Genomic DNA, 27,297 nt, shown 5'->3' on the forward strand with positions numbered 1-27,297 from the left:
TGCCTCAGATGCAAGCATCAGCAGACATCAATAGAAGTTGCTAATTTTTCTCCAATTAAAAGCTTCTTAAGACATGCATCTGTACTTAACTTGAAATTAAATGCAGGGCAATCTTATATTAATGCAACAAATCCTTTAATACCTCATACAGCACTGACTCTAGAACAGCAGCATGCAAGGTCTTAGGGAATGATTATACCAATTTGCAAAATCAACTGATAAAAATATCCATGACTAAGAATGGTAGAAAAATGAGTATGTTCAGTACCCTTGATTCCTAAACTAAAGTATGAGTTGCCATTCAGAAACTGATGGATTTTCTCACAGAATCAGGTTGATTTATGAACCTTTCCATCATTTCTCAGCTGTGCCAGCATGTTGAGACAGAGTTAAAGTATGTTGGCCTGAATTATTGCAGTGACACTTGGAATGTTTCACTTGAAGTTACTATGCAGTCTCTAATTAAACACATTTATATAATTTTATTCCAGTCCTGTACATCACCACTGTTAAAGGCACCGCTTTAAAGTCCATCTAGTTCTGAGCTCAAAGACTAAATAATTAACCACCAAAAGCAAGAAAACACATTGAAGAGTCTGAAAACATTTCAAGCAATTATTTTCTGCTTTTGTATGATAGTTATGCATCTACACCACTAACACAACTTCTGCATTTCAAAATCAATATATTGTAAGAACACTTTCCTGGGACCTACAAAAGAATTTTATTCTTCCCTCTCTCGATCTTTAGCTTAGGGCTGCATTGGTTTGACCCCAGCCAAACACCCACAGAGCTGCTCACTCACTCTCTCTTCAACAGGTCAGGGAGAAAAGAGAAGGAAGGTGAGCAGACTTGCAGACTGAGATGACAGTTTTAATAAGTGAAGCAAAAATCACACACAAAGGTGGGAAAAAAAGGGTAAAGAAAGGATTTCTTCACTACTTCCTGTGGGCAGGCAGGCAGCTGTCCAACCACTTTGTAAGAAAGCTGTGCCTCAGTACACACAAGACTTGTTTTGGATGACACCACCATAACCAATAACATAATTTCTTCCTCTTCCTTTCCTTGAGCACTTATTGCTGAGCACATCCTCACATGGCATGGAGTGGTCAGTTAGAGTCAGCAGATGTCCCAGCTGCATCTCCTCCAAATTTCTTGCCCAACCATCACTAGTTGGGGTGGTGACTCTCAACTCTCTGCTCCCCACTCAACTCTGGGGAGCAGAACAGAAACGAGAAAATCCCTGATACTGTGCAAGCACTGTTCAGCAACAGCCAAAATAAGGAAGCAGGAAAAATCCTTTCAGCTTTCAACTTGGGGTTTCAAACTGATATTTGAAACCCCAAGACACATTCACAGATCTCTGGATTGGTTGCAAGAAGCATTCCTCCTGCTAGTAGAAATATTGTCTGTATTTTGGGTAATCACTTTGCTTTTAATTTATCTTGTTCGAGATCTCAAAAAGTTAGACCATTTGATGTCCACTCCCTGACCTTTAAGACCAAAATCATTAACATGATTGGCGGTTTTCAAAATCAGTGCTACTATCATTAAATTAGATTTTGGGAGTCAAGAGATCTAACAGTTACTCAGTAAAACTGACACAAGTGGCAGTTCTACATTAAAACTACTACTTGTCAGATAACAATGGTCAGACTGTTTGTAATGTGTGTCTTAAATAGTTCAACAACTAGCAACCTATTAATCTGTGCTTTATATTTTCCCCCATAAAACACTACAGATGCATAATACACTGCCCCTTACAGTTGGTAGATTTATATTACAGGAAGATTCCACTTAAAATTTATACTACTTTTAGATTTAATGCTTCAAGATAGAGTTTTGCAGGTTATCTGCCTCAACCTATTAATCAAATTTCAGCTAAAGTAGTATACCAGAAGAAACTTAATAAAAGAAAACCCTTAGCCACTCCACTGCAGATCAAGTACCTCAGTTTATGCAATTGCTTAATGTAGCCATGATGATTTAGAAACAAAATGGTAAGACAAAGTCTTGTATGCCCAACAGCTTCTCCATTTTTTTCCCCAAACAATAACCCATGGATGTGCCTGCTAAAAAGCCAAGCCTGTTTTGATGTGGTTACTACAGGGACAGCAGGTGTTTATCTGTAGTTTCTATATGCTGTCCATGGTTTTATCCCTATAAGGTGTTTACACAATCACTATGAACTTTTTACCACAAATGAGTTTGTACAACTACACATCACATGAGTTTCGTGTTGTTCTTCAGGTTCTTTCTCAGCTGTGAGATCCCAGACAGGCAAGTTCAACATTATTGAGATAAGACTGGAAGGAGGACTTGACATGACTGAAGTCTACTTTAATGAATTAAGACAGAGATCATTAACTTTGTAGTTAAAATATCACACTTAAAACTTTGTTAACAAAAAGAAAGATTATAATACAGCTTGTGAATTAGCTGGTTTTCTCCTAGAAAAAAGCAGTTTTATATTTTCCCAGAAGCTCAGATTTCATTAATTTGTACTTACTAATAAAATAAATTGGGGAAATCAAATATATTTAAGCAATAAAGAAACAAATTAAACAGTGGAATAACAGGCAAACCTGAGGCCAGACAAAAATATTCATGTGTAGCTTCTGAACTGAATTCTGACTAATATGCAATATTAAACATTTCAAATGAAAAATGTTTTAATTAATACAAATCGATTACAGGCCCAGTTAAGCACTAGGCAAAAGAAGTTAGAAAATGTTTTCTGTGTGGGCATCAAGCCAACTGTGCTTGACTTAACCAGTTAACTAAAGCTTAGTCTGCAAACTTTCCTGTGTGAGAAACATTAAAAGATAATTTGGACTGATTCAATAAAAAATTTACAGTTTTGCCAATTCTGTATGAAGTCAGGATCCTTTTTTCTGTATACAGGAAATATTTTGCACTAATCAAAATAGTCAGAGGCTTTGTCTTCTGCGTCCTTAAAGATATATTTGGTTTTCTTCAGAAAAAATTTACAAGAGTAACCTGGTTTATCTGCTGTATTTATTTTGGTAGCCAATTCAGAAGATGTACATTTGGCTTCAGAAATGAAGAGTGGACATTAAGAATCTTGGTTACTGCTATTTTACACTATTTAAAACACCTCTACGTGTCAGTAGTAACGCTACCTTACCTATCAAGAACTACATTATACAATGCAACTTCAATCAGCAAATAATAAAATGAAATACTTATGTCATGTTTGACATAAGCTTTAATAGAATTGTAATTTTTTTCTTTTGAAAGCCATTTGAATACACATTTTTTACTAGAAGAGCTGAGCTGCTCTTCAACAGCTTGCTGCACCACTCCAATACAAAAATACACTTCAGGTCATTTCTTCAGTCATTTAAGATGTAGGTATCTGGTTAAAAATACCTTCAGCCTCTTTTGTCCTTTGCTGAAGTTAATTTAAGGAAAAAAGCCATAGGACTGAAAATGACCAATATTTATATTAGACTATATACTACAGTACTGTGAAGTCCCTGAAACACTGCCTGGTTGAACAAAGGAAAAAACTTCATCAATCCTAAACCAGATTGCTGCTTCCAAGATGAGAACTGAATTTTTTTTTTCTTCACTTTGAACTTTCTTTTCTATATTTATATATACAATCTACTGGCTGGATTTAAATTTCCTTTTCAGTTCTTAACAGGTGGCTGTGAAGGTGTGTGCTATCTTCCAGAGAAATCAAGACAAGATTTTGAATGTGTAAGATCATTCATAATTTAAGTAACCCTTAAAATAACTAAGTTAGATTTTTAAGCCCACAAGGTTTATTGTGCATTGTTAGTCTTACTGGCAACTGTAATTCAGTTGCCTTAATAAAAAGGAGTGATTAATTTTGATTTGAAATTTAAACACAGCACAAGTGCAAGTTTTTTTTAAGAGCTAAACAGAAAGATGGATTTGAGCTGTCATATGGCTTCACAAAAATTAATTTGGAGTCTTGGCTATTGCCTGTTAAATGGAAAATACCAAGTGACATTTCCTAATGCACTGAGCCTGGCTGGGATAGAGTTACCTTGCTCCATAGCAGCCCCTATGGAGATGTGCTTTGGATTTGAGACCAAAACAGTGCTGAAAACAGTAATGCTGCAGCTGGACAGTGATTGCACAAATTCAAGGATTTCTTTCCCATTCCCACCTAGTAGGCAGGGAGTAGGCAAGAGGCCAGGAGGGGTCACAGTCAGACACCAATTGACCAAACAGACATCCCAAACCCTATGGCATTATGCAATTTTGCAGAACAAAAGCTGGGGAAAAGACAGAGGAGGAAGGGGGGCAATAGTGGTTATGGCACCTGCTTTTGCAAACAACCATTAACAAGCTGAGACCCTGCTTTCCATGACATAGCTGAAATCCACCTGCTGATGGGAACTAGTGAATGAAATCCTCTTTTTTTCATTTGTATGCACAGGTTTTGCCTTCCTTATTAAACTGCCATGATTTTGAGCCACAAGACTTTCCACCTTCCTTCTACTTTCTCCCCACTGGAGAGATGGAGGGGTGGGGGTTGGTGTTCAGCTGCTCACTGAGGTCAATCCATCACACCTGCTACTACATTACCTTATATTCAGGGACTGTGTATCAAGTGTTGAACACAGAACAGAATTCTATCAGGTTCAAGGAAACAGCCCTAACTGTGACAGATTTAGAGTACTTAAGGAGTCCTTTTATTAGAGACCATTTGGGCTCTAAGAACGAAAGAAATATGTAACCACCAAAAAACAACGTAACCTGCTATTATCTTGAAGTATTCAGAATTTGTAGGTAACTTGTGAATTTAAGAAAAAAACTAAAGAGAAGGTTTTTTCCAGTTACAGTAGACTTCCATGCCAGTATAGTTATTGTATAGAACCAACATTCTCCCTACTTGTAGAAATATCTACAGCTAGTTGGTAGCTGTAAAACTGAGAACATTTCAAAAACTGACTTCAGCTGTTTAAAACTTAAGCAATAAAGAGCTTGAAAATAATTTACATAATTTTAGATAAAAGCCTTCACATAAGTTGATTTCAAGCCAATTTTTAAATTGCTGAAAAACTTATCCAACTTCACATGCCATTTTTTCATTCTAAAATGAACAAAGTGCGAATTTTGTGAAAAAGGCGTAATTTTTTACATATTCTCTGGTGAGGGAAAGTTTTTTCTCAACATATTTTAAAAATTTTTCCACTTTTCCTCCACAGTTTGCCTCTTTCAGGATATAGTTTTTGATTGCAGACTTCCCCTTCATATTATTTAAACTGGACTAGTATCTTAATGCTTGTGCACATACCGCTGTATATCGCTTTCTTCCCCAATCCCATTAACTCTCTCCATAAGGACCAGGTGTTATACTCCACTATATTAGAAAGAAGCTGATTGAAGAAGCCACAACAATTCACAGCATTGCTGATATACCCTGCTAATGCAATTTTAGACAATACAGCCAACTTTTTGTGGGTACATCTGACATAGATCTTTGGTCAAGAATAATGACAGGAATGGTAATGCTGAAGCTGGTATAGTGCATTTCCAAAGAAAACACAAGACAAAGCAAACTAGTGTTTGTAAGTCCAAGGTTTAAGTTTTACTGCATCTGCTCAAGTTTTATTTTGCATCGGCAGACGCACAGTACTGTATGAGGTACAAAACACAGCTTACACAATACTGTTCCTTTAAAATGCTGAGGAAAAGGTACTTTTATCAGCATTACAAAACATGTGAAACTGTATATGAATCCAAGCAGTCAATACAGTGTGAAACATTGCTTTAGCTCTTCATTTGATTAGTCTGTATAAAAATCCTTCAACTGTTTTAAACATCTCAGTCCACACTCCAGCCTCTACTCAGCTTCCACTTGCAGTAGGAAATTAGTGAGAAAGGTTATACAATACCAGGCAAGACTGGGCAGGAGTAGGAGAACCTGTTTTCCTAATAAACATGTTAGGGAAAAAAAAAGGCAATGGAGACCAGAAAAAAACTAAAAAGAAACAAAAGAGATAAGACATAACTGGGAGACACCCACAATGGAACAAAATCACTGCAGATTTGACTAAAAAGTAGAATGATGATGTTACTTCCCTTATTACAATAATTCAGAGTTTCCTTCCCTCCATCAGTCCACTACAATCTGTTCAGCTTACTGTAACTGCAGTTAATACTGAAATGCTCCTTTTTCTCAACACAGGTGTTGCCCACTCTTACTAAACACCTTAATTTACAGAGAGCAAACAGAGGTCTGAATTGGGGTACAAAGAGCAAACACACCGCTTTTCAATTTTATATTTGCTGTCAATGGGAAGGGCAACTATTTTACATCTCAGCAAACAATTCTGAATCCTCCATACTGTGTGCATAAAACCAGTTTGCTAGGTAACTAATAAGTTTGAGAGAAAGTTTTAAATGGAAAAAAGCTTGTCGAGACTAAATAAGGTTTGTATGATAGAGGTACATAGAAATTAAGTTAGTTTTCACTTTACATTCTTGCAGTTACCAATTAGAAATTCTACAAGGAAGGAAGCCAAGTGCTTTGCATCTCTAATACAGTCTGTAGCAAACTTACCTTGGGCCAACATCTTTAAAGACTTCTGAGAGACTATAGTTCTTCCTTTCACTCAAATGCACCTAAGCTGTTCTTTAACCATAAAGCACGGTGAAGTTACTTTAATTCTCTTTTGTTTCCTCAAATTCTGCTGCTGGTTGACAGAGCTGATTTGCCAAAGAACTGGCTCCATCTTGTGGAACAGAAAATTAACTGCAAGAAAATCTACACACTTGACTCATCCTGAGTGGCTGACAGACAGTTTCTAAAAGCTAACACTTTTTGGCCAAAGACAAAGCCTCGCTGGTTGCATCAATCCAAGCATACCCATGCAGTGCTCTCTCTCTCTCTCTCTCTCTGCATTACTCCCACACACAATTCATACTGCTTGAGTGTTCTGCTACTCAAGATTTCAACCAAGTTAGCAAAGAATATTTTCCAGAAATATCTATTATATCTCCAAGCTGAGATACAGATAAAGATCGTGAACAGAAGACCCTTAAATACCAGACACAGAGAAAAGAAGAAAAGCAAGTAAGCAGCAGTTGTATTTTATGTAATTCAACACAAGAAACTAACACAAAACAGTCTCTTCTCCAGTGGCTACTCAGGGAAGAGCAAAAAACCAAGTCAGAACTTATAGTGACTCCTTCAAGTTTCTCTCCTCAAAACATAACACACTGAAGATAGTGATTAAGTCAAGGTGATACTGAAATGGTCAAAACAAATCAACTACTGTCATCCATTTTCAGTCTAATACTTCTGGGGATAGAGAAAAAAAAAACAAACAATTGAGAACACCATCCACCTACCCCCAATACGAAAGATTAATTGCAATGTTAATCATGTCCACTGAAACAGACTTTGTGAATTAAAGAACAAATCCCCAAAAGAATAAAATATTTTGCATAAAGATCTTGAAGTAAAGGAAATCATGCAAGAACCACAGTACAAGAACTTTAGTCTATGAAATAAAATGTTCTTCAAGGTCCTTGAACCTTAAGTCTTTTGAGACTACTGATATGGGACTATTTACCCATCACTTGATCCACTGAATTAGTTTCTGATTAAACAGAGCAAACAGCCTGAAACACGTTCTTGTGTCACACCTACTCCTCATATTAAGCTTCATTTCTTTTCCTTACAGTAGACGAGGCTTCCTTGTTTTACCTCCATACCCAAGACTGGGAAAAACATGCAAGCTCAGTCTTTATATGCTTTTCAGATGTCAAAGTCTAAGTATGTAGCAAAATATTGTTTTATATAAACAAAGGCAACAAAAGGCCATAGCTTAAATGGTAGTTCTTAGCAGTCTCTTACAGGTGCCTTAGTAAGCCTGTGTTTGGATAGTCAAGGCCAGAATATGAGAACTTAAAACTTCCCACATGCAGAGAAGTGTGACAGGAGTTCAAAGAAGAACTGTTTGAAATGGGTTGGGTTTGTAGTTTTAAATAAAATCAAACTCAACAGCATAAAGCTGTACTGAAAGCAGACAATTCAAGCACACCGTTCCAGAGCCCAGCTTGATAACAGCTGAGATTCATATGGTTCAAGGTGTACTGTAAGAACAGTGTGAAGACAAGCCTTAGAAGCATCGCTTGGCTATTTTTAGCCAGTGTCAGGTAAGCGGTAGAGAGTTTCAGGGGCAGAATTCCTCCAAATTTGTCCTCCTGGATAACCATTTTTCATGAAAGTCATCAACAAATCCATTAAGTTCAGTCCTATGCACAACTCTAAAGAGGCTGTTTAAAAGTATCACAAACGAAACTCTTCCTCTGCACAACCTGTCCCACCTCTTGAAGTCAGAGAAATATGTATCAACCAGTTTCAATTATTCCTTCAGCTCACTGATCCACTTGATTCAGTAGCATCAATAACTGCTAAAAGCATTTCAAAGAAATTTCAAGGGCTGTAGGAAGCCTCAACTACAAAGGAAGTACAGTGACATGAATGTTCCTTCAGTTCTATGTTTAAGCCACAAAATCAAGTGGCTGGCTTCATAAGTACTTTAATTCTGGAATGCATCCAAGTAATTTCAAACAGCAAAAGCTTTATACAGAAAATTAAGTTTGGAATATGAAAAAAGCGCAGTTTGTAAATCAGAGAACTGGTTAGTTACAGCTATTGGAGATATACAGGAAATAAATGTCAGTTTATTCTTGAGATGAACAGCCTTTTTCTTGTCTAATAGCCCTTTGGCACAAGAAATGTTGTAATGTGACAAAGTGAAAGAATGAAATTTTTTTGGCCTTATTAACAGTCAGCTACTAAAAATATTTTGACTAAGATGGGAGAAGATAAGTTTGCTTTTCCAAAATAAAATGTTATGTGATTATACGATGCAAATGCTAAGCTGTGAAATACAATATTTAGAGTTCACCACAAAGTTCTATACATAAATATGTAGTTGATCACTCCAGATGTAAATTAAAAGAAAAGGGAGATCATGAATAGCTTTTGGAGATTTGTTCCCCAAAACATCACCAAGGCCTCCTATTCATCTTACTTCTAAGATGGCAGGATTTAAATAGAACACCTACCTCATTAAAACACTTACTTTTGATGCAAATATCAGTTTAACTCAGTGTTTTGTATGGAAACTTCCTTTATAATCATTTCACAAAGTTGAAAACCAGTTCACAAAGCACTTCCTTACTTGGAAGTACTTCACACCACAAACTTCATCCACCCTAAAACTGCACAGGTAAGCAGGATCATAACCAGCTACAGAACTGTCAGAGAGCAGCTCCTGATCCTTGGCTGGCAACCACACCCACCATGCTCATACTTGGTTAAGCAGAGCACACGTGCGGGTGACTGCATATGGAGAGTGATTAAGTCAAGGTGAGTACACACAGAGTACATGGGACACAGTCACAGCACTTCTACCAGCTGTGTGGGACACTGGCCTGCTACAGCACACCCTTGGGAAACTAAAGTCAGTGTCCTAAGTATGAGAAATGACAGAGGTACCAACCCCGGCACATTCAATAAGCAAACAGCTTCAGAAATGAAAGGAGTAGCGCTCCAGTTTTATCCTGCCTGTGTCAGAGCTCAGGCTGTGAGAACAAGGTGTGCAAGCTGTCATTTCCTGTTAGCAGCATTTGGTACTTTCTAGAAAAGACAAGGTTATGTAGCATATACTACAGTATTAGTAGGAAACTTCTAGAGCTCATCCTGACTGCAATTTTTCCCTTGTCAGCAAGGAATTGCTGAAAGGCTTACGGTTCTAAGTGTACAATTTATATTCCTTTTATATGCAGAAATAAAAAGAAAACAGGGAACAGTGAGCTCTTACAAAATGTTTTCATAAGTTGGTAGCTAAGCATTAAGTAAAAGCATCTCTGAAAAGAAAAAAATGTAAATCTATGTTACTCTGTTAGGATGTAGGAATCCCCCTACGTAGCCAGGCAAAGGATAATGGTTATATAAGCATCTGTTGTAAAAAAACCTTTAGCCAGCAATTGAAGTTCTTCCTTTAACTATGACAAAAGTCTCAGAAATAAGATTTGTTTGCAAGACAGGTTTATAATACAGTCAGTGTGCCATAAACAAGAATAAAGCTTACCTTTTTCTGCTAGAGAGAAATTATCTAGTAATTGTGCTTGTGATCCTCCCTTAACCATTTTTCCTCAAATATAAGTGAAGAGACTTAAGTAAACACTCCACAAACTATACAACCTCTGTGCAGTCCTCAATGACTCCAGAGATGCACTCCCTTGTACATTACAAAGCAGGTAAATGCAAACCCGTAATGTCTCCAGCATAAACCTATCTTTGAAAAAGATGCAGTGATCCAAGTCTCTCTATGCAAGGACCATAGAATCAGTCATTAAGGTCAGAAAAGACCTCTAAGATCATAAAGTTCAACCATTAACCTAGCATGGCCAAGTGCCACATCTGTATGTTTCTGAACACTTCCAGGGACAATTCAACACTTCAGGCATTGGAACTGGGCAGCCTGTTTCAATGCCTGACCACCCCTTCAGTAAAGAAATTTTTCCTAATATCTAAACTAAACCTCCTTAGATGCAGCTTCAGCCTATTTCTTCTTGCCCTGTTACTTCTCACTTGTGAGAAGAGGCCAACCCACAGTTGGTTACAGCCTCCTTTCAGGTGGTTGTAGAGAAAGATAAGGTCTCCCCTGAGCCTTCTTTGCTCCAGGCTAAACAAACCCAGCTCCCTTGCCATTTCTTCTAAGGCTTGCACTCCAGACCCTTCACCAGCTTCACTGCCCTTCCCTGGACACACTCCAGCACCTCCATGTCTTTTGACAGCCAACTGCCAAGAGCACCCCCGAGTTTCTTTCTGCTGGGCTGCTCACCAGCCACTCTGCCACCAGCCTGTAGTGCTGCCTGGGGTTGTTGTGACCCAAGAGCAGGACCCAGCACTTCACCTGATTCAACTTCATACTGCTGGCCTCCCCCCACAAATCCAGCCTGTCCAGATCCCTCTGTAGAGCCTTCCTGCCCTCCAGCAGACCGACACTCCCAACTCAATTTGGTGTCATCTGCAACTGACAGTGTACTCACTTCCCTCCTTCACACCATTGATAAGGATATCAAACAGGACTGAGTTCTGGGGAACACCACTGGTTAGCAGCTGCCAGCTGAATGTAACTCCATTCACCACCACGCTCTGGGCCTGGCCACACAGCCAGTTCATACCCAGCAAAGGGTGCACCCACACAAGCCATAAGCCGCCAAAGCACAGTGCCAAATTTCAGGCTCTAGACTGTAGAAATACACTGAAAACCATCTGTAAAGACTGGTCAGACTGTTTCTCATACCAATCTTCTCTGCTATATGGGTTTGTGCTGGGATGGAATTTATTTTCTTCATAGCAGCCTCTCTGGTGCTGTGTTTTGGATCTGCAACCAGACAGTGTTGATAACACACCAATGTTTTAGCTACTGCTGAGCAGTGCTTACACAACATGAAGGCCTTTTCTGCTCTTCAGGCTGTCCTGCCAGTGAGGAGGCTGGGAACAGGGAAGAGGACAGGAAGAGACATCTGAGACAGCAGACCCTAAATGACCAAGGGGACATCCCATACAACACCATGCTCAGCAATAAAAGATGGAGTAAGAAGGAGAAAGGGGGAACATTTGGAGCGATGGCATTTATCTTCCTACATAACTGTTAGATGTGATGTAGCCCTGCTTTCCTGGAGATGGCTGAACACCCACCCGCCGATGCTAAGTCGTGAATTAATTCCTTGTTTTGCTCTGCTTGTGGGTGCAGCTTTTGCTTTACCTGCAAAACTGTCTTTATCTCAAACCATGAGTTTTCTCTCCTACCCTTCTGATTCCTTCTGCCATCCCACTGGCATGGGTTACAAAGAAATCCCACAATATCCATATTCACTGCAGAGACATATTCACCTACATTCCTCCTCTACATACTGTCTTCCCTCACTTCCTCTGCAGGTTATGTACATCAGACCAAGTAGATTTTTATGCTGCACTATTCTTACCTCTCTTACCTACAGAGAGCCTGTCTGTCCACATTCATACCCTAATATATTGGTAGGAACAGCCTACCACACAAATGTAGCTCTAGTCTTAGATGATCCCCTAGTTTTACTGTAACAATATTATCAATCTTCGGAGCAGAACTTTTTGTGGACCTCTTTTGTGGAACTTAACAAGAAACCATGGGAAAAAACAGGCTGAAGAGGGCAGACAAAATCAGGGCTTTCCTCCACTTTAAGCTCCAGTGGCATAGACACAAATCCTTCCCACAAATGTCCAGGACCTGCATGCCAGGCTAGCTACACCCCAGTACTGTACTCTCCCAAAGTCTCAGCAAACAGCTCACACCTCAGAGTTCTTCAATGCCCATCCTTGAAGCTGGGTTTGGGCCAATACATAGAAGAGAAGGTATCTGTGCTCTGTGAGATGTTTAACACCTACTCTTTAAAAGACAGAATTACTGTATTTTCTCCATCACTGAATAAAAACTATAAAATAATTTAGCTGTGAATGGAATTCATGAGGTCATTTAGAATAACCTAATGTTTCAATCACATCTAATTAGACCAGGCTGCTCAAGGCTTTGTTCAGGTGCTTTGAGTACCTCTAAGGTATATTCTACCATCTCTCTGAGGAACAACTTGGTCCAGTATTTGAAGTTTTCTTATTTTTAACCAAAAAATAACTTATTTATATCCAATCCAAATGCATCATGCCACACATTTGAGGCTTAAACACGTTTTGCATCTTTCTAAAGGCACGTCCTTTCTTCCTAAAACTAAGGCAGTCTCATACAAGATGATACTAAATTAAATATAATTCAAACTAACATTCCAGCATGACAGACTATAATCAACATTCAGACATCATTATATCAGCTACATGTGACTGGGAAAGGAAAAAACAAATTTATTTTTAAATAGTGTTCTTCAAAGCTATTTTAACTAGATTTGCATTTCAAAAAATGGAGAGCAAGTTCATGGCTTTACTGTATAAGTTTTTTTTCCAAAGTTTCTCTGTAGTTTCTGTAGAAAATAAGTTGTTGCTATAAAATATTTTTCCTCAAAACACCATTTTCTTCAGATGCCAAAGACTACTACCAAAGTAGTCCACCGCATTTAGTCTGGAATATAGGATTGAGAATATGGGTTCAAAGTAGGATTAAGGGTGCTTGACAAGTATCAATTCTCAAAATTTACTCTCAAAGCTTTGCAGGAATCTCAAGCATGTGATCTTGTCGGGTTGTTGTTTTTTTTTCTTTAAGACCAACCACTTGACAGAATATTTTTGCTTCATAAATATAGTTTTGGAGTAACCTTTTTTTAAGAAGAGATTCCATGAATACCCAAACTCCATGGAAATTGCAGTGAATAAGGCAAGCGTGAAGGGCCTTCTTTCAAAGGCTGCTTTCTACATGCTACATAACACCCAGAAAAGTGAACCAAGGCTTCTTAGTCTTTATTAATGGAAACAGCAGTTACCTTCTACTCAGAACACAGAAGAAACTTTCAGCAGTTGTGGTATATTAACCTTGGCTGGCCATCACACACCAACCAAGGAGGAGAAAATAAGATGAAAAAACTTCATGGGTCAAGATAAAGGCAGTTTAGTACAGAAAAGCAAAGGCCATGCACAGAAGAAAGAAGAAAAATATTTATTCACCCATCAGCAAGGGAATTGCTGGGAAGCAAGGCCTCAGTACACAGTGGTTGCTCTAGAAGACAAACACCTTAACAACAAATGTTCCCCATGCCCTACTTTCTTTTAGCTTTTAATGCATCACTTTTTATAGCCCATCCCTCTGGTTGGTTTGGGTCAGCTGTCCTGGCTACATACACCCCCTCCCAAACTCTTGCTCACCTCTAGTCTAGTGGCCTTTGGGTGAGGCTGTAGAGACAGCCTTGATGCTGTATTTGCACTGCTCAGCAACAGCTGAAACACCAGTGTTATCAACACCCTGGCAGCAGCTGCAAAGCACAGCACCATGAGGGCTGCTACACGGAAAGTTAACTCCACCCAGGCAAACCCAATACAGCAGTTCAATATTTAAAGTCGAGAATAACTCACCTATCACTTGGCAATGAGAACAAAGACCAAAAAGTCTACACCCGGTGTCTTATTGGCATTTCTCTTTCGTTTAGGAGGGGAGCTCAAATGCACAAACAAGCATACTTCTGCTGAAGATGTAAAGGGTGAACATTAAGTGTGGCATTTGCCATGTTTAAAGGGATATTTTTGTTATTCTACAGGTAACAGGCAAGTATGTCATAGGTACATACTTTAATGGGAAAATCAGTCCCTATATATTATAAAAGCATCATTACTTGTTGATTGTTTCTATAAATTGTTGTGAATCACAAATTTAAATCCAAATTACTTGAGCACACATTACAAGGAGCTTATTTAAAATGATCACTTAGTCCCAGTTGCCACTCACTGCCATGTTTTGAATCCCCTGCAGGTTCAGCTGCATTCAGGAATACCAGGCTACACAATTAATCACTTCCATCTTCTTTTGCAGAAATTCCTATAGGACTACTACTGCCAGTGAAGGCCTGTTCTATGAAGCTTCATTCATTTTCGTTCAAACACTTCAGTAAAAATGCATTAGACTCTTGTTCCCTTCTCGTTAAAAAGGAGGAAGGAACATAAGAGTATAGCAATCGATAGCCAAATGTGGAATATCACATTCCTTTTCTCATCCATGCAACAGAGACAGGTCCCCACTCTTAATCAATATATTTTAACACAAAATCATAGCCAAGTACAGCTTTCAGAAACAGAACCGCTCTTCTACCAAACCACAACTGCAAAGTTAGTTGCCTGGCAACACTGCCTCTAAGTATCATGCACGGCTGTCCACAGCTCCACTCTGACAGGGACTGAGCTACAATTTCTACCTCTTTTTTCTCCATGGTCTACGGGATGCAAACACCTCTACCCAAGAGAGGAAAAGGGCAATTGACAGTTTAGGGTTCCTGAGATAGGCAGAACGCTGACCTGTGCAGTCTTCACTTCCCCCATAAAACTTGTCACCATCTCCATCAGCTACAGAATCAGTGCTCTCTATATCCACATCTGCCACAGACTTGCAGCATGAGGATGTTCTCTGAAACTCTAAGTTCCTCCTCCTCTTCCAATCTTTACCTCAGAACAGAAAAGTATCTGGCTTCTCTGTTTAGAGGAACCCAAATCTACTCATCAGTATTTTGGACAAGCAGGAAACAAAGCAGGAGCTCAGGTTCTCTCAGTTGGGTTGCTTCATAGCACCAAGCAGAAGCTCCTTGAGAGTATGTACTCAGACATACAAGTTTAACACCTAAGGGAAAGTAACAAGTGATCCAGACAAGACAGTGGAAGAAAAGCAGGAGTTAGCATCATATCATATAATCAGAGTCTACTGTAAACAAAGATGAATACAAACAGGTATCCATTCAAATCTTAAATATGCCAAGTTACTACAAAGAAAACAAAGCAGTTTTGTTTGAATGGTTTTTTGTGAAGCCATTCAAGAGAAAAATGTTAAGAATAATATTGCTCAAGCTCTCAAACATTAATCAGATAAGAGGTCAGAATGGAAGAAAAACAGGAATCTGTAGCAGTTTCTCTTTTGCCCCAGTCTTCCAGGGGACATAATTTTTAGACATAATAAGGAGTTAAAACCAGCAGTTTTAAGATCCAGGGAAATTTCTGACACAAGAGACACAAGCTCTAAACAATTTTCTACCAGCTCTATGAGGTAGTTTAAATAGTGAAAGTATTCTTCCAGCTGGATTTAAACAGAATTTCAGTCAAACAAGACATCGGTAACCCTTCTACCATTGTGTCTCAATTCCCACTTGCTTCAAATAGCTAGATTTGGTCCTTTTTATCTCTGGATGCACAAATCACAGTAAGATTCCTACACTTCCTGAAGAGTTAAGGCTCTACTACAGCCTGTATTTACTGCTGTTTAATCACCTTTCTTTCTCATAAGAGACTTCGACTTTAAACAAAAGAACCTTCTTTTAAATCTACACAGGCTGATACTTGCACTAGGGAGAAAAAAAGAAAAAAATTTACATGGTATCTGCAGTGGGACTCCATACCACCTTGTACATGATGCAACAACTGAATTGGATCTGAAGTAGCAGAGACTAGAAGGGACCCCAGGAGTTCAGCTAGTCCAAGGCCCTGTGCTCAGAGCACAGAAAATACAGCAAGTTGCTTCGGGCTGTTCCAAATCAGATTTTCAGTATCTCCAGGAATGGATACTCCACAGTCTCTCCAGGTAACCTGCTCCAGTATTCAACATCTCCCAGAATAAAGTTGATTCCTATGTTTCAGTGCAATTTCCTGTGTTTCCATTTGTGTTCATTGCCTTTTGGTCCTATCACCAGATATCACAGATAAGTCTGCCTCCATCACCTTTACTCTGTTACCAGTATTTATACACCCCAGCAGCCTTCTCTCCTCCAGGCTAACCAATCCCAGCTCTCTCAGCCTCCCCTTGATTGTTAGGCACACAGTCTCTTCACCTTCATGCCCTTTTGCTGGACTTGCTAGTCTGTCCCTGTCTTTGTACTGTGGAGCCCAGAAATGGACACAGCACTACATACGCAGTCTCACAGTGCTGAGGAAAAAGGATTGCCTCCCTCCAGACACTGTGAACACACCCTTCCTGAAATACAATCCAATATGCTGTTTGCCTTCTTTCTGGCAAGGGTGCGTTGCTGGCTCATGACCAATTTTTGACCTACAGCATCTCCTCTGCACCTCTAGCACCCTCTTCTCGAGGGACAGGGCTTTGCATTTCTCTTTGTTGAACCCCATAACGTTCCCATTGGCCCTTTTTTTCCACCTGTTTACTTTTCTGCTCTGAGAAGCCGTGCATCCCCCTGGGCCACCTGTCTCTGCTTCCACCTCTTACATGCTTCCTTCTTATGCCTGAGCTTTCTCAGAAGCTGCTTGTTCATTTAAGCAGGACCTCTGCTGCCTTCACAAAATTTTCTGTTCACTTGGATATACCACACTAGAGCTTAAAGCAGTTAACCAGCTCTCCTGGATCTCTCTATTCAGAACCATCTTCCAAATGATTCTTCCAAGAAGATCCCTGAACAGAACACAATCTTCCTTCCTGAAGATCACAGTTGCAATCCTACTTTTTGGTTTGCTGTTTCCTCTTCAGATCCTGAACTCTTCCATTTCACAACCACTGCAGCCAAGACTAGTCCTAACCTTTACATCTTCAACCTGTCCTTCCCTGTTTGTAACAGGTCCTCAACCATTTGTATTAAGATGTGGTCATCAATGCATTCCAAAAGTCTCCTTGATTACTTATTCCATGCTATGCTGTTACTCCAGAAAATAAGCAGTGGTTCGAGACTCCCATGAGCACCAAGGCCTGTGAAGGTTAGGTTTGAGTTATTCAACGAAATCCTTGTTACTACTTCTTTCCTGATCCAGTGTGAAGCAGATACACATACCACCACCCACGACAGTCTGGCCTCTAATCCTGACCCATAAGCTCTCAACTGGCTCATTAACCATCTCTGGGCAAAGATACAGGTAGCCCCACTGCTCTCACCGCAAATGGCAATGTCCCTTGATCACCATCCCAGCCTGCCCTTCCTAAGGACCTGCACTTATCCACCGCAGTCCTCCAGCTGCACGAGCTAGCCCACTCTGCAATGCCAATAAAAAACATGGCTCAGTCTTAAATAATTTTTACTTTTTCATAATATCTAAAAGCAACTTATTGACAGGACAGTGAAGGTAGATTCAACTAGCCATAGGTTTCATAGGATAACTCTTTAAGAATCTCAACATGAGAATAAGATATCAACAAAAAACTTTACCTGTTCACAAGGCAAAGTCATTATGCCTTTGAGAATTTAGTTGTGGCCACAAGAGAACAAAATGAAGCATCTCAGTTCCTAATGTAAAGCTGAATCATACCCAAATGAACCTTACCAAGCTAGTCTAGGACAATGTGACACCTGAGCTAAATCAACTGCTGACTACTCCCTGAGTAATGTCTGATAATTGACTCTTAAGTCCTACAGGGCATATGCATTAAAGACAGAATCACCTCTCCAGGAAAAGGTACCTCCCTAAAAGTCTGGATATCATACAGATATATCTGATTATTTCCTCTGTATCCTGTACAAAGACCTCTTAAAGCTGCAGCACAGTTGCTCTTTCTTTACAGCATTCAGATCAAAGAGGGTAGATTCACAAGACAGCATCATTCCACTACACAAAAGGAAATTTAGGAACAAAGGAAAGACCAGTTGGTGTAAACTGCATCCTGCAGTGGCAGCTTTTTCATGTCACTAGAGAGTGGCAGAACCACAGCTTAGGTACCATTGGGAGACACACTCTGACCAAAAGGACTGAGGTGTTTTGCACTCCAAAAGGCAAGAACTCGGTCTTATCAATACTAATGATCACTTTTCAGGAACTGTCCCACCTTTATGGTTCACACAATGGAAACACCTTAGACTGCCAATGACTTCTCAATGTAGGACAGCAAACTAAGCATGTAAGGAATTTTGCATCTGTATAATACACCTCAGAGAATCTAAAATTTGCAGCATAATAAAGAACCAAATCCCACAAATATTTTTATTAGTAGTCACAGAAATAATTAGGTTGAAAGGGACCTCCAGAGGTCACCCAGTCCAGCCTTATGTCAAAGCAATGCTAAGTTCAAAGCTACATCATACCACTTTGGGTCTCATCCAATCAAGTTCAGTTAAGTCCTGAAGAATGGAGATTGCACCCACAAATACCATTTTAAGGACTTGGGTAAAAAGCCTTCAGATTTTGCAAATAACTGTTCTATTAGAAGCTAAGCAGATTTCCTGTGACTTTTTGAGAGTATTTTTCTGATCTGTAAGAGTCAAGAGATGGAAACAAATCCCTTCCTTACAGGCACCACTAGAGTCACCCAACACTGCAATACCCAACCTACTCAGAGTGGTTCTCTAAGTTCTAAGCTAAAACTGCCACACTATTCTCCTAGCAAGTGAGGCTCTTTGTTTGGGGAAGACAATTACCACTTTCAGGGCTGCAACAGCAACTAATTCCTAAGTTTCAGTCTCATCCAACCAGTGTCAGCAACAAGTAAGAGCATATAAAACAAAAACAGAACACTGAGGTAGTTTTATTTAGTAGCAGGGAAACAGGAAAAAACCCCTATCTGGTTATACAGTATAAAGAGAGACTGAAGGGAGTCTCTGGTCCCTTAAGGTCTTTGAAGGTACTATCTTCAAAAAGAGGCCAGAAAAACAAGACTGTAAGTACCAAATAGTCACTAATCATAGTAAGGAACTGTATCACTAGAAATTCTATAGTTCAACATAGATCATTCCAGTTGCAAAGTTTAAGTAAGACTCACCCTGAATCAAAATGGTTTGCCTTCATTATTCCTTAAGGAAGTATATTGCAAAGCCTCACTGGACAGCTAGAGGCTTTCAATTGTTGCATCTGTCAATTCATATTCCAGTCTGTAACACTCACACAATCTTTACCAATTTGATCTCCCAGCAGCAATACCAACCTTGCAACAGAAATGCACAGAGAAGTACCAGCAATTTCTTGATCCAAGTGACCTGCAGTAACATCTGATATTTGCAACTATGGTCACTGGCACACAATATCCACAGAGCACTAAATCTATTGGTCAGTTATTACTTTGTGTTTGAACTTCAATACAGGGCAAGAAGTTGCACTGGAGATGTGTGGAACTGACCTCCAACATAATCCAACTGTCTTCCATTGCCCATAATGCCCCACTTCAAGAGTTCCTTCACCTTAAGAGGAATACAGGGAAGAACTTCACCTGAGGAGGTACAGCAGCCAGGCCTTGTCCCAGTGTGAGCTCTGTTGATGAGCTGTCCCAAAGCTTTCTTACACTGTAAGAAGCAAAAGCTGAAGCCTTGCATGAGCTGGGGGCAGTGGGTTATAAGCTATCCAACTGTTTTAGGTTAAATCTTGAGGAAGAAGTACACTATTTATTGAAGTATACAGGCAAGATGAACACCGTGGAAAGACCACACATCAAACAATTAAAGAGCAAAAGAAGCTTCACAAAAAGCTGTGATCACACACAAACATTTGAGTTGATCTCCCAGACACAGAAGAGATTCCGTACAAGACTTAAATTGTAAAAAAAAAAAAAAAAAAAAAGTAATCATAGCAGCTTTAAACACACCTGGAATATTCCAGATTTCTACTGATAGCTAGTTTACCCACTTACTTAAACTAGATTTTTTGCTCCCCTACTGCTGAGAGACTTTCTGTTTGGGATTGGCCAATTGTTAGGGAAGTTAAAATTAGGTTCACTTAACAATTGGTTCTACCTAAACAAATTTCAGTACTGCAGTCTTTCCTGTCCAGTCTCTCCCCACACCCCATGAGCCTGTACCTTTCACTTTTCAGACAGAAAAGACCAAGTCTTCAGTTACATATTGATATTCAATGACTGTACAGTACAACTCTAAGTATTGAAAAGTATTTTCATTACTATTATAACCAAAATAAACCAATTTTAATCTCATTGAACAAGCAACAGCATCCATGTGCCTCTTCATGCTAGGATTGTGGTACCAGATCATTTAAACATGTTTCAAGTGCTACCAGGCATGAAGTAAGCAAATATTAAAAAAAAAAAATAAAACCCAAAAAACCAGACCACTTCCTCCAATACAGAAATTTATTCACTTTTTCTGAAGGCCCAAAACGTCTACAATTGTTTATACTAAGGTCTGCAAGCTTCCAATTACAATTGGTTACAGTTTTAAAAAATTGGAAAGGAGCTGACAACTCACATAATTGCCTCCTTGACAGAGAGATGAATTTACAAGCAGTCTTCAGTAGTCAATCCATTTGTACTAAAGACAAATGCATCCAAATACAATCATAGCAAACAGAAATGGTATGTCAGAGAACATTCACACTGGTTTCAAACATTGTTAGGGACAGTAATCAATCTTATGTTCCACATTTGCAGAGACAATCAAGAACACTCAACCAAGACTGATTGTCTTCAATCTACAGGCCTGCTTGCCTAGGTGCACAGACCTTTGATTCTGGTGAATATCCTGTCACCTTCTAAGAAGAAAGCATCTCCTTTTGTGCTTCATCACACACTTTAATTTCTAAGTACTTGATTCAGTACTGTTTAATATCAGCATCCAAGTAACACCAGCCTTGCTGCCCAGCAGTAACAACACAGGAGACTTCTGGCATGTTATGAGTAGGTATTAACCACACAGAAATAGCAAATTATATCCCCTATAGTCAAAGGGTCCCTGACTGATATTAACAGGTTTTTTATTTTGGTTCCATCTGACAGATCTCTAAGAGGTATTATTGCTTAAGGGACTCAAATACCAGCACTGAAACAACAATAAAAAAATGCATTACCTTCCCTCTACAGTGAAAGGGAAGAAAAATTTCACATGCTTTACAACAGCTTTCAGCATAGTCTACACACCTGATATAGCTACAGATTTGTCCATCTATTTCCCTCTCCTAGATCCTTCCAGTTCCTACCAGCTTTACTTAGTTATACAAAGAAAAGGAGCACAAAGGCATTTCAGCTGCCTCTCTTTGAAAACTTCAGGGTGACTTAAGCTACTGCCACCATATCCTATTATTTCCCACATATATCAAAAACAGAAGTGTAACTACTTTCCAGTAGTATAACACTGGGAAGACATTTACTGCCTTATGTAAGTATCTGTAACTGCTGTTCAGGCAGGGATGTAAAGAACAGGCAGTACACAGACAAGCACTGCCTTGTCAAATGTCATCACAACCTCCCCACTCTTCCAAAAGTCTCAGTGATTGAAAAAACAGTTCCAGAACCTTTGATTTTTAGGCTTCTTCCCCACAGAGTGTCATCTACTCTTTCTGACAGCTGTAAGATTTACAGTTTGAAGGTGACATATGGCAACTACCGTATGGCCCTACGACAGGTAGTTTCCAACACGTTTTAACAGTGACAATCAGATTCACAGCAACTATTTTAACAGGTAAAAGGCAAATACAGAATAAAAAACACTTCCAAAAATTGTTGCAAGAGTCAGCAATCCTAATTATTACTTAATGCTACTCTGGCAGATGCGTCCTCAGCTGCATTCTACACCTTCCAAAGCCATCTAACATGTCTGCATACCACATACTTGAAAAAGCAGATCAGAAACCAAAGGATTGGTTTGTTCTTGATACAAGACCACTATTAATGACAGGAAGATTATTTTGAGGAAGACCAAGAAGTAACTTTTTTGAATTCTTACACAGAGCAAGCATGTGATAATACAGGAAAGGTGCATGCTTCAAATCTCCTCACAGGAAATACAGATGGTGGTCCTATATCTGAGAGCAAGGAGAGCTAACTCAGTAATTTAGTAGTGACAGGATGGTAGTAAGTTTTGATGATCATCTTCTTGATGCAAGAAGTACAAGCCAGAGGAGAAGCCTTAATGATACAAAGGAGTTCAACAGTGGCATTACTGCAGATACAATGAAAGTAACAAGTGATAAATACAGTAATAGGATCAGATTAAATTTTTAAGGGTCAAGAAGATATTTATAAGATTTTAAATTACACCTATCTACTTAAGAATTCCTGAAGGCTCAAAGAATAGCAGTTAAAATAGATATACAAGCATAATCTGCAAAATTTCCACAAGACTTTGATGCAACTATCTGGACAGAAGCCTAGGGTAAATATAATACCTCAGGTTTAAGAAAGACTGTAACACCTAGGGTGAGAGAAAGGAATTAAGGATGACAGCTTTGGTTAAGAACCCATGCTGAACTGACAGCTATCTGAAAGACCATACTGAAAACAATGTTTTTAAACAGTGCCAGAACAAGACCCGAGATGCAAATGCAACACAGTTAACACAACCAGAGTTAATCCCGAAGACGGTGTTACCTCACAATTAGGTGAGCAGAAAAAAACCCAAAAAATAGAACTCAGGGGATCCTACTGAGCAACAGAGAAGAGAATGACAGAAAATGGAGCAAAGTTCACGCAAGAGAGGGAAGTAACAGAAACTAAAGCAGACAACATTTCAAAGAAAACAGAATAAATTACATTAACAAAAGGAAAAACATGCTTTTTACAAAACATGAACTAGGACTGGCAGAAGTCCTAAATATTTTGTCATGAGTGGTTTCATGTCCATGTCTGCAGAATCCAGGATGAAGAGGCTCCCTACTGGAAGTGGCAAAAGGGAACTCCAGACTAATGACAAACATGACCAGAGATGAAAGGGATGCTGTTAGTGTTGCAAGAGGTGAAGGAGACTGTCACAGTCTGGGGAAAGTCACACAAAGACCTGACAGACTCTGGTTAGCTTAACAGAGCCATGTTAATAGCTACTGCCTCAGACAGCACTGCATTCCAGGACTAGCAAAACTACAGCTTTGCCAGACGGCAGCAAGTCATGAGCACTCAAACACCATGGATTAAACGTGTAACATATTAGGAAAAAACTGCTAGCTGGCTGCAGATTTTTCACTTATTTTGTTAACATGAAGTTTTAACAAAGACTGATGTAACAAGGAAGAGCTCAACAGTGGCATTACAGGCTCATAACAAGCTTGATTTTCAACTAAACAATTGATCTTGGGGTTTTTTCTGAGCTATGTCTACTGGAAGTATACAGAAATCCAGACTTCAGGGCATAGTGAAAGCATGTCAACTTGTTCACACAACTCTCCTTCCTGGAAAGAAACTTCATTAACTTAAGGAAAGAAATCTACAAAGACTGAGCATATATGACCATCTCTCAGTCAAGCACCTCTAGAACAGCTGCAACTAAAGCATCTTTATCATTCCACACACTCCTCTCCATCTATAAAAAAACATACACTTAATACAGTACAGGCAAAGTCAGATAGCACTATAAATCTAATATGATAAAAGACTTAAAAGAAGAGTTGCTAGAACAGGATGAAGAAAGTAAAAATTAAACTTGAAGAGAGAAAGAGAATAAATAAACAACCCATAATTCCCTCAAATTGCATCAATCCAGTATTTTCAGGCCAGCTTTCCTGGAGGACAGGGTAAAAGCAAGCCATGCCTCTGACACACAGACAGACAGCAAAGGAGAAGCAGAGTTGAGCAAAAGGGAAAAGCAAGAAGCCTTCAGAAGCCCCATCAGACTTAAGTAAAATAGTTTACTAGAAGGATGGAAACTGAATTAAGAGGTACTAGCAGAAGGCAGCCAGGTCAAGATTGGTAGGTCCTCCAGAACCTGAACAGAAAAGAACCAAATTCAAGATACACTGAAGCTTGATCTTACAAAACAAAACACCAAAGAAAAGAACAGTGAATAAAAATACATTATTATACATTAATTAACACATTAAAGGAAGAGGAAGATGAAAGTGTCAGCACTGTTGAACTGAAAGGGCAAAAGTTACCAAGCATCAAGGACTACAGAGACTTACAAACAATACTTTGACCAGGTGATGGTTAGAAAGAGGAAACTCAGAAGGTAGAACAAAAAGTAATTGGAGAATTCCAGACTCTGATCTTGAGCAACACAGCCCTAAGGCCTACGCTATAGAACAATATATATAGGGAATTCCACCAGGAAGCAACTCAGAGCAGCATTCAGCACAGAAACCTGAAGTGCCAATAACACACAAAACATACAAACATGTTTTTTCCAGAAAACCGCCAGTTACAATGAGTCTTTTACATGGTAACCAGAAGTCAGGAGGCAAGAAGAACTGTACTAGAAAATGTTTAAGAGTTACAAAATATAAAGATCTATTACCTTTGGTGTAATTCACATCATATAATTCTTAGGGTTATATCTTAGGAAAATACAGTCCTGTTTCTCATTGTTCAAGGCACTGCATGTCTTATGTCAGTGGCAAAAAAAATCAGCATATGGAGATTGGAAAGAGAATTTACAAACACAGTGCCATTTCTGGTTGCTCAAACAAAGCTCACTGTACTTCACCTCCACTCGAATGGAGAAGGACTGAACAAGGCGGCTCTGACTAATCATACAGTGAGAACCCCTGGTCGTTATTCAGGAAGCATTACACTTAATAACTTACAGTGCAGTCATCTTATTTAGGGTAAGATCTTAATTAATTGACTCTAGATGAAAGAGGGATGTGCTACGTTTTTCTATTTCAAAGCTACAGAATCCAAAGTAAATACAAACACAAATATGTATCTACTTTTGTGTAGGAAAGAAAACCCACTAGACAAAAGAAATGTAAGATTTGACAGCGATATAATCTCTAAAATTTCATTCATCACCAAAGCTACATCTGTGACACATTTAATCAGACACAGACAGCCAGATTCACAAAGCCTGGCATTTTGACTGAGTCAGCATCACAGGGTATATTGTTTTGGACAGTCGGCATTCAACTCATCTGGCAACTACCCCCGGCACTGGCCAGTCCCTTCCCGAAGGCCACAGCCCGCTCTCGATCGATACCTGGCAGCGCAGGAAGCGGACGCGGCCGTGAAACTTCAGGAAAGGGCTGGGCCAGCCATTGCATAAAGCCCCAGCTGGGGGTTCCTCGCCAGAGGACAAGGCAGCTACAGCCCAGCCCATGGAGGAGCGGGAGGCGGCCGGCACCGAAAGGACAGGCTGTCTGCCCCGGCCGCACCGCCGCTGCCCCGGGCCCGCCATCCGGTCCGATCCGCGGCTGCCGCCCCCCGGGCGCAGGGGCCGGGAAGGGCCGCCAGCCGTTGCCGCGGCCGCCCCTGCGGCGTGCGCGGCCCTCCGGTCCTGCAGCCCGAGCGGGACCCGCGGGGGCAGCGCCGCGCCCGGGCGGCCCCTCGTCCCCGCGCCCGCGTACCCTTTGGCTCGCAGTCCGCGCAGTACTTGTTGTCCTCCTCCCGCAGCAGCTTTTGGCCAGGATGGCCGCTGGTGCTGCTCGTTCTGCTTATGCGCCTTCTCCCGGCAGGAGCGGGGTGGCAGTGGCGGCGGCTCGAGCGGCCGGGAGCGGGGGCGGAGCGGCTCCTGCCCTGGGGGGCGCGGCCACGGGAACCGGCCGGCCGCGAGCGGCTGACTTCCTCAACCGGAACTACTTGCGGGCGCGGCACGCACGCCCGCCTGCCTGTCTGTCTGCCTCCCTCTCGCGCTGCTCGCGGCGCGCCGCGCCACACGACCCTCCACCCCAGCAGCCCCTATGCCGCCAGAGACGAAAAATACGTCCCGCGCGTCTGCAAGATGCGCGCTCAACGGATGTCGCCCCTTCCTCGCAGATTCTTCGAAAGAGCGAAAGCACGCCGTGGAAGCCCGCGACGGGGTGCGATACTTCATACTGTGGGAAGGCCGATTAGGCCGCAACCGAGCCTGGCTTTGGAAGGGCACGGAGAGGCGGTGGTCAGCCGAGGGGGGGGTCACCAGGAGCCAGCAGGTGAAATATCCATCCGCCGGGAGGGTGATCCCGCCGCTCCAGTGCTCGTCGAGGTGGGGGGAGCCCGGCGCGAGCCGCCGCACCTGTGCGCGCGCCGCCCCGCCCCGCCCCGCCCCGGCCGTGAGGGGACGGGTCCCTGGGGTGTCCTGGGGGCCGCGCTGCTCCAGGTGGCAACAAGGCGGGAAGTGCCCCGAAACACGCAGCCAAGGGATCTGCCAGTGTCCGTGTCTTTGAGGCAGGTGTCTCTTTCTTCAGGCCGCTGCTGAGGGAATAAAGATAAGCTCTTACAGCCTCTGGACTGAACAGATACTGCCATAGCCTTAACTTGCCCTCTGAACTTTCTCCAAGAGTACGTGTTTCTGTCTGAAATAAAGCATTACAGGCAGCAGAGACCAGACAATGAGGAGAGTAGGGCTTTTCCACTCCCACCGAGGTGGTGAGATGCTCTGAGGAAGGCAGAGCTGGATCCTGAGGCTGCTCTCTTGGTTGGACACAAAGCACCTGCAGAAGGCACTGCCCAAGCTGATTTTCTGGGACCAAGGCTGGACCTCTACACTTTGTACCATGTCTATATTGCCCCCTTTCTCCATTTTGTATCATGTCCCTTTGCCTCTCTTGACTACTCTGTTGAGTCTGTTCACCAGTAACATCCTTTTTTATCAAATCAATTCTAGCTTGTTGTGGTTTTTTGCCTCTAATCCAACCCTTCTGGAAAGAGCTGAAGCCTATATATAGCCTATAAAATCCTTAAGTGAGGCAGATGGAATTTCAGGTCTTTTCTCTCTCAGCCATTAAATTACTGAGTCATTCTCCGTATCTTTCTTTTTCTCAGTTCCAACTCCCCTAGGTTTGGAAGAGTTACAACAGAAAAACCCAAGAATAAT

At 40.8% G+C, this 27,297-nt stretch overlaps 1 protein-coding gene across 1 annotated transcript in view; it reads right to left on the bottom strand.

The window, feature by feature from the left end:
• Positions 1 to 26,316, bottom strand: part of SMAP1 (small ArfGAP 1) — an 88,668-nt gene extending 62,352 nt beyond the window's left edge. The window contains 3 exon segments of the mRNA XM_029962834.1: positions 25,850 to 25,904; positions 25,906 to 26,018; positions 26,082 to 26,316. Of these exon segments, the coding sequence (XP_029818694.1) occupies positions 25,850 to 25,904; positions 25,906 to 26,018; positions 26,082 to 26,316 (403 nt within the window).
• Positions 26,317 to 27,297: the final 981 nt, after the last annotated feature.

The sequence above is a fragment of the Manacus vitellinus genome, unplaced genomic scaffold (genome assembly GCF_001715985.3).
Source record: "Manacus vitellinus isolate BGI_N305 unplaced genomic scaffold, ASM171598v3 scaffold_4_pilon, whole genome shotgun sequence".
Taxonomy (NCBI): Eukaryota; Metazoa; Chordata; class Aves; order Passeriformes; family Pipridae; genus Manacus; species Manacus vitellinus.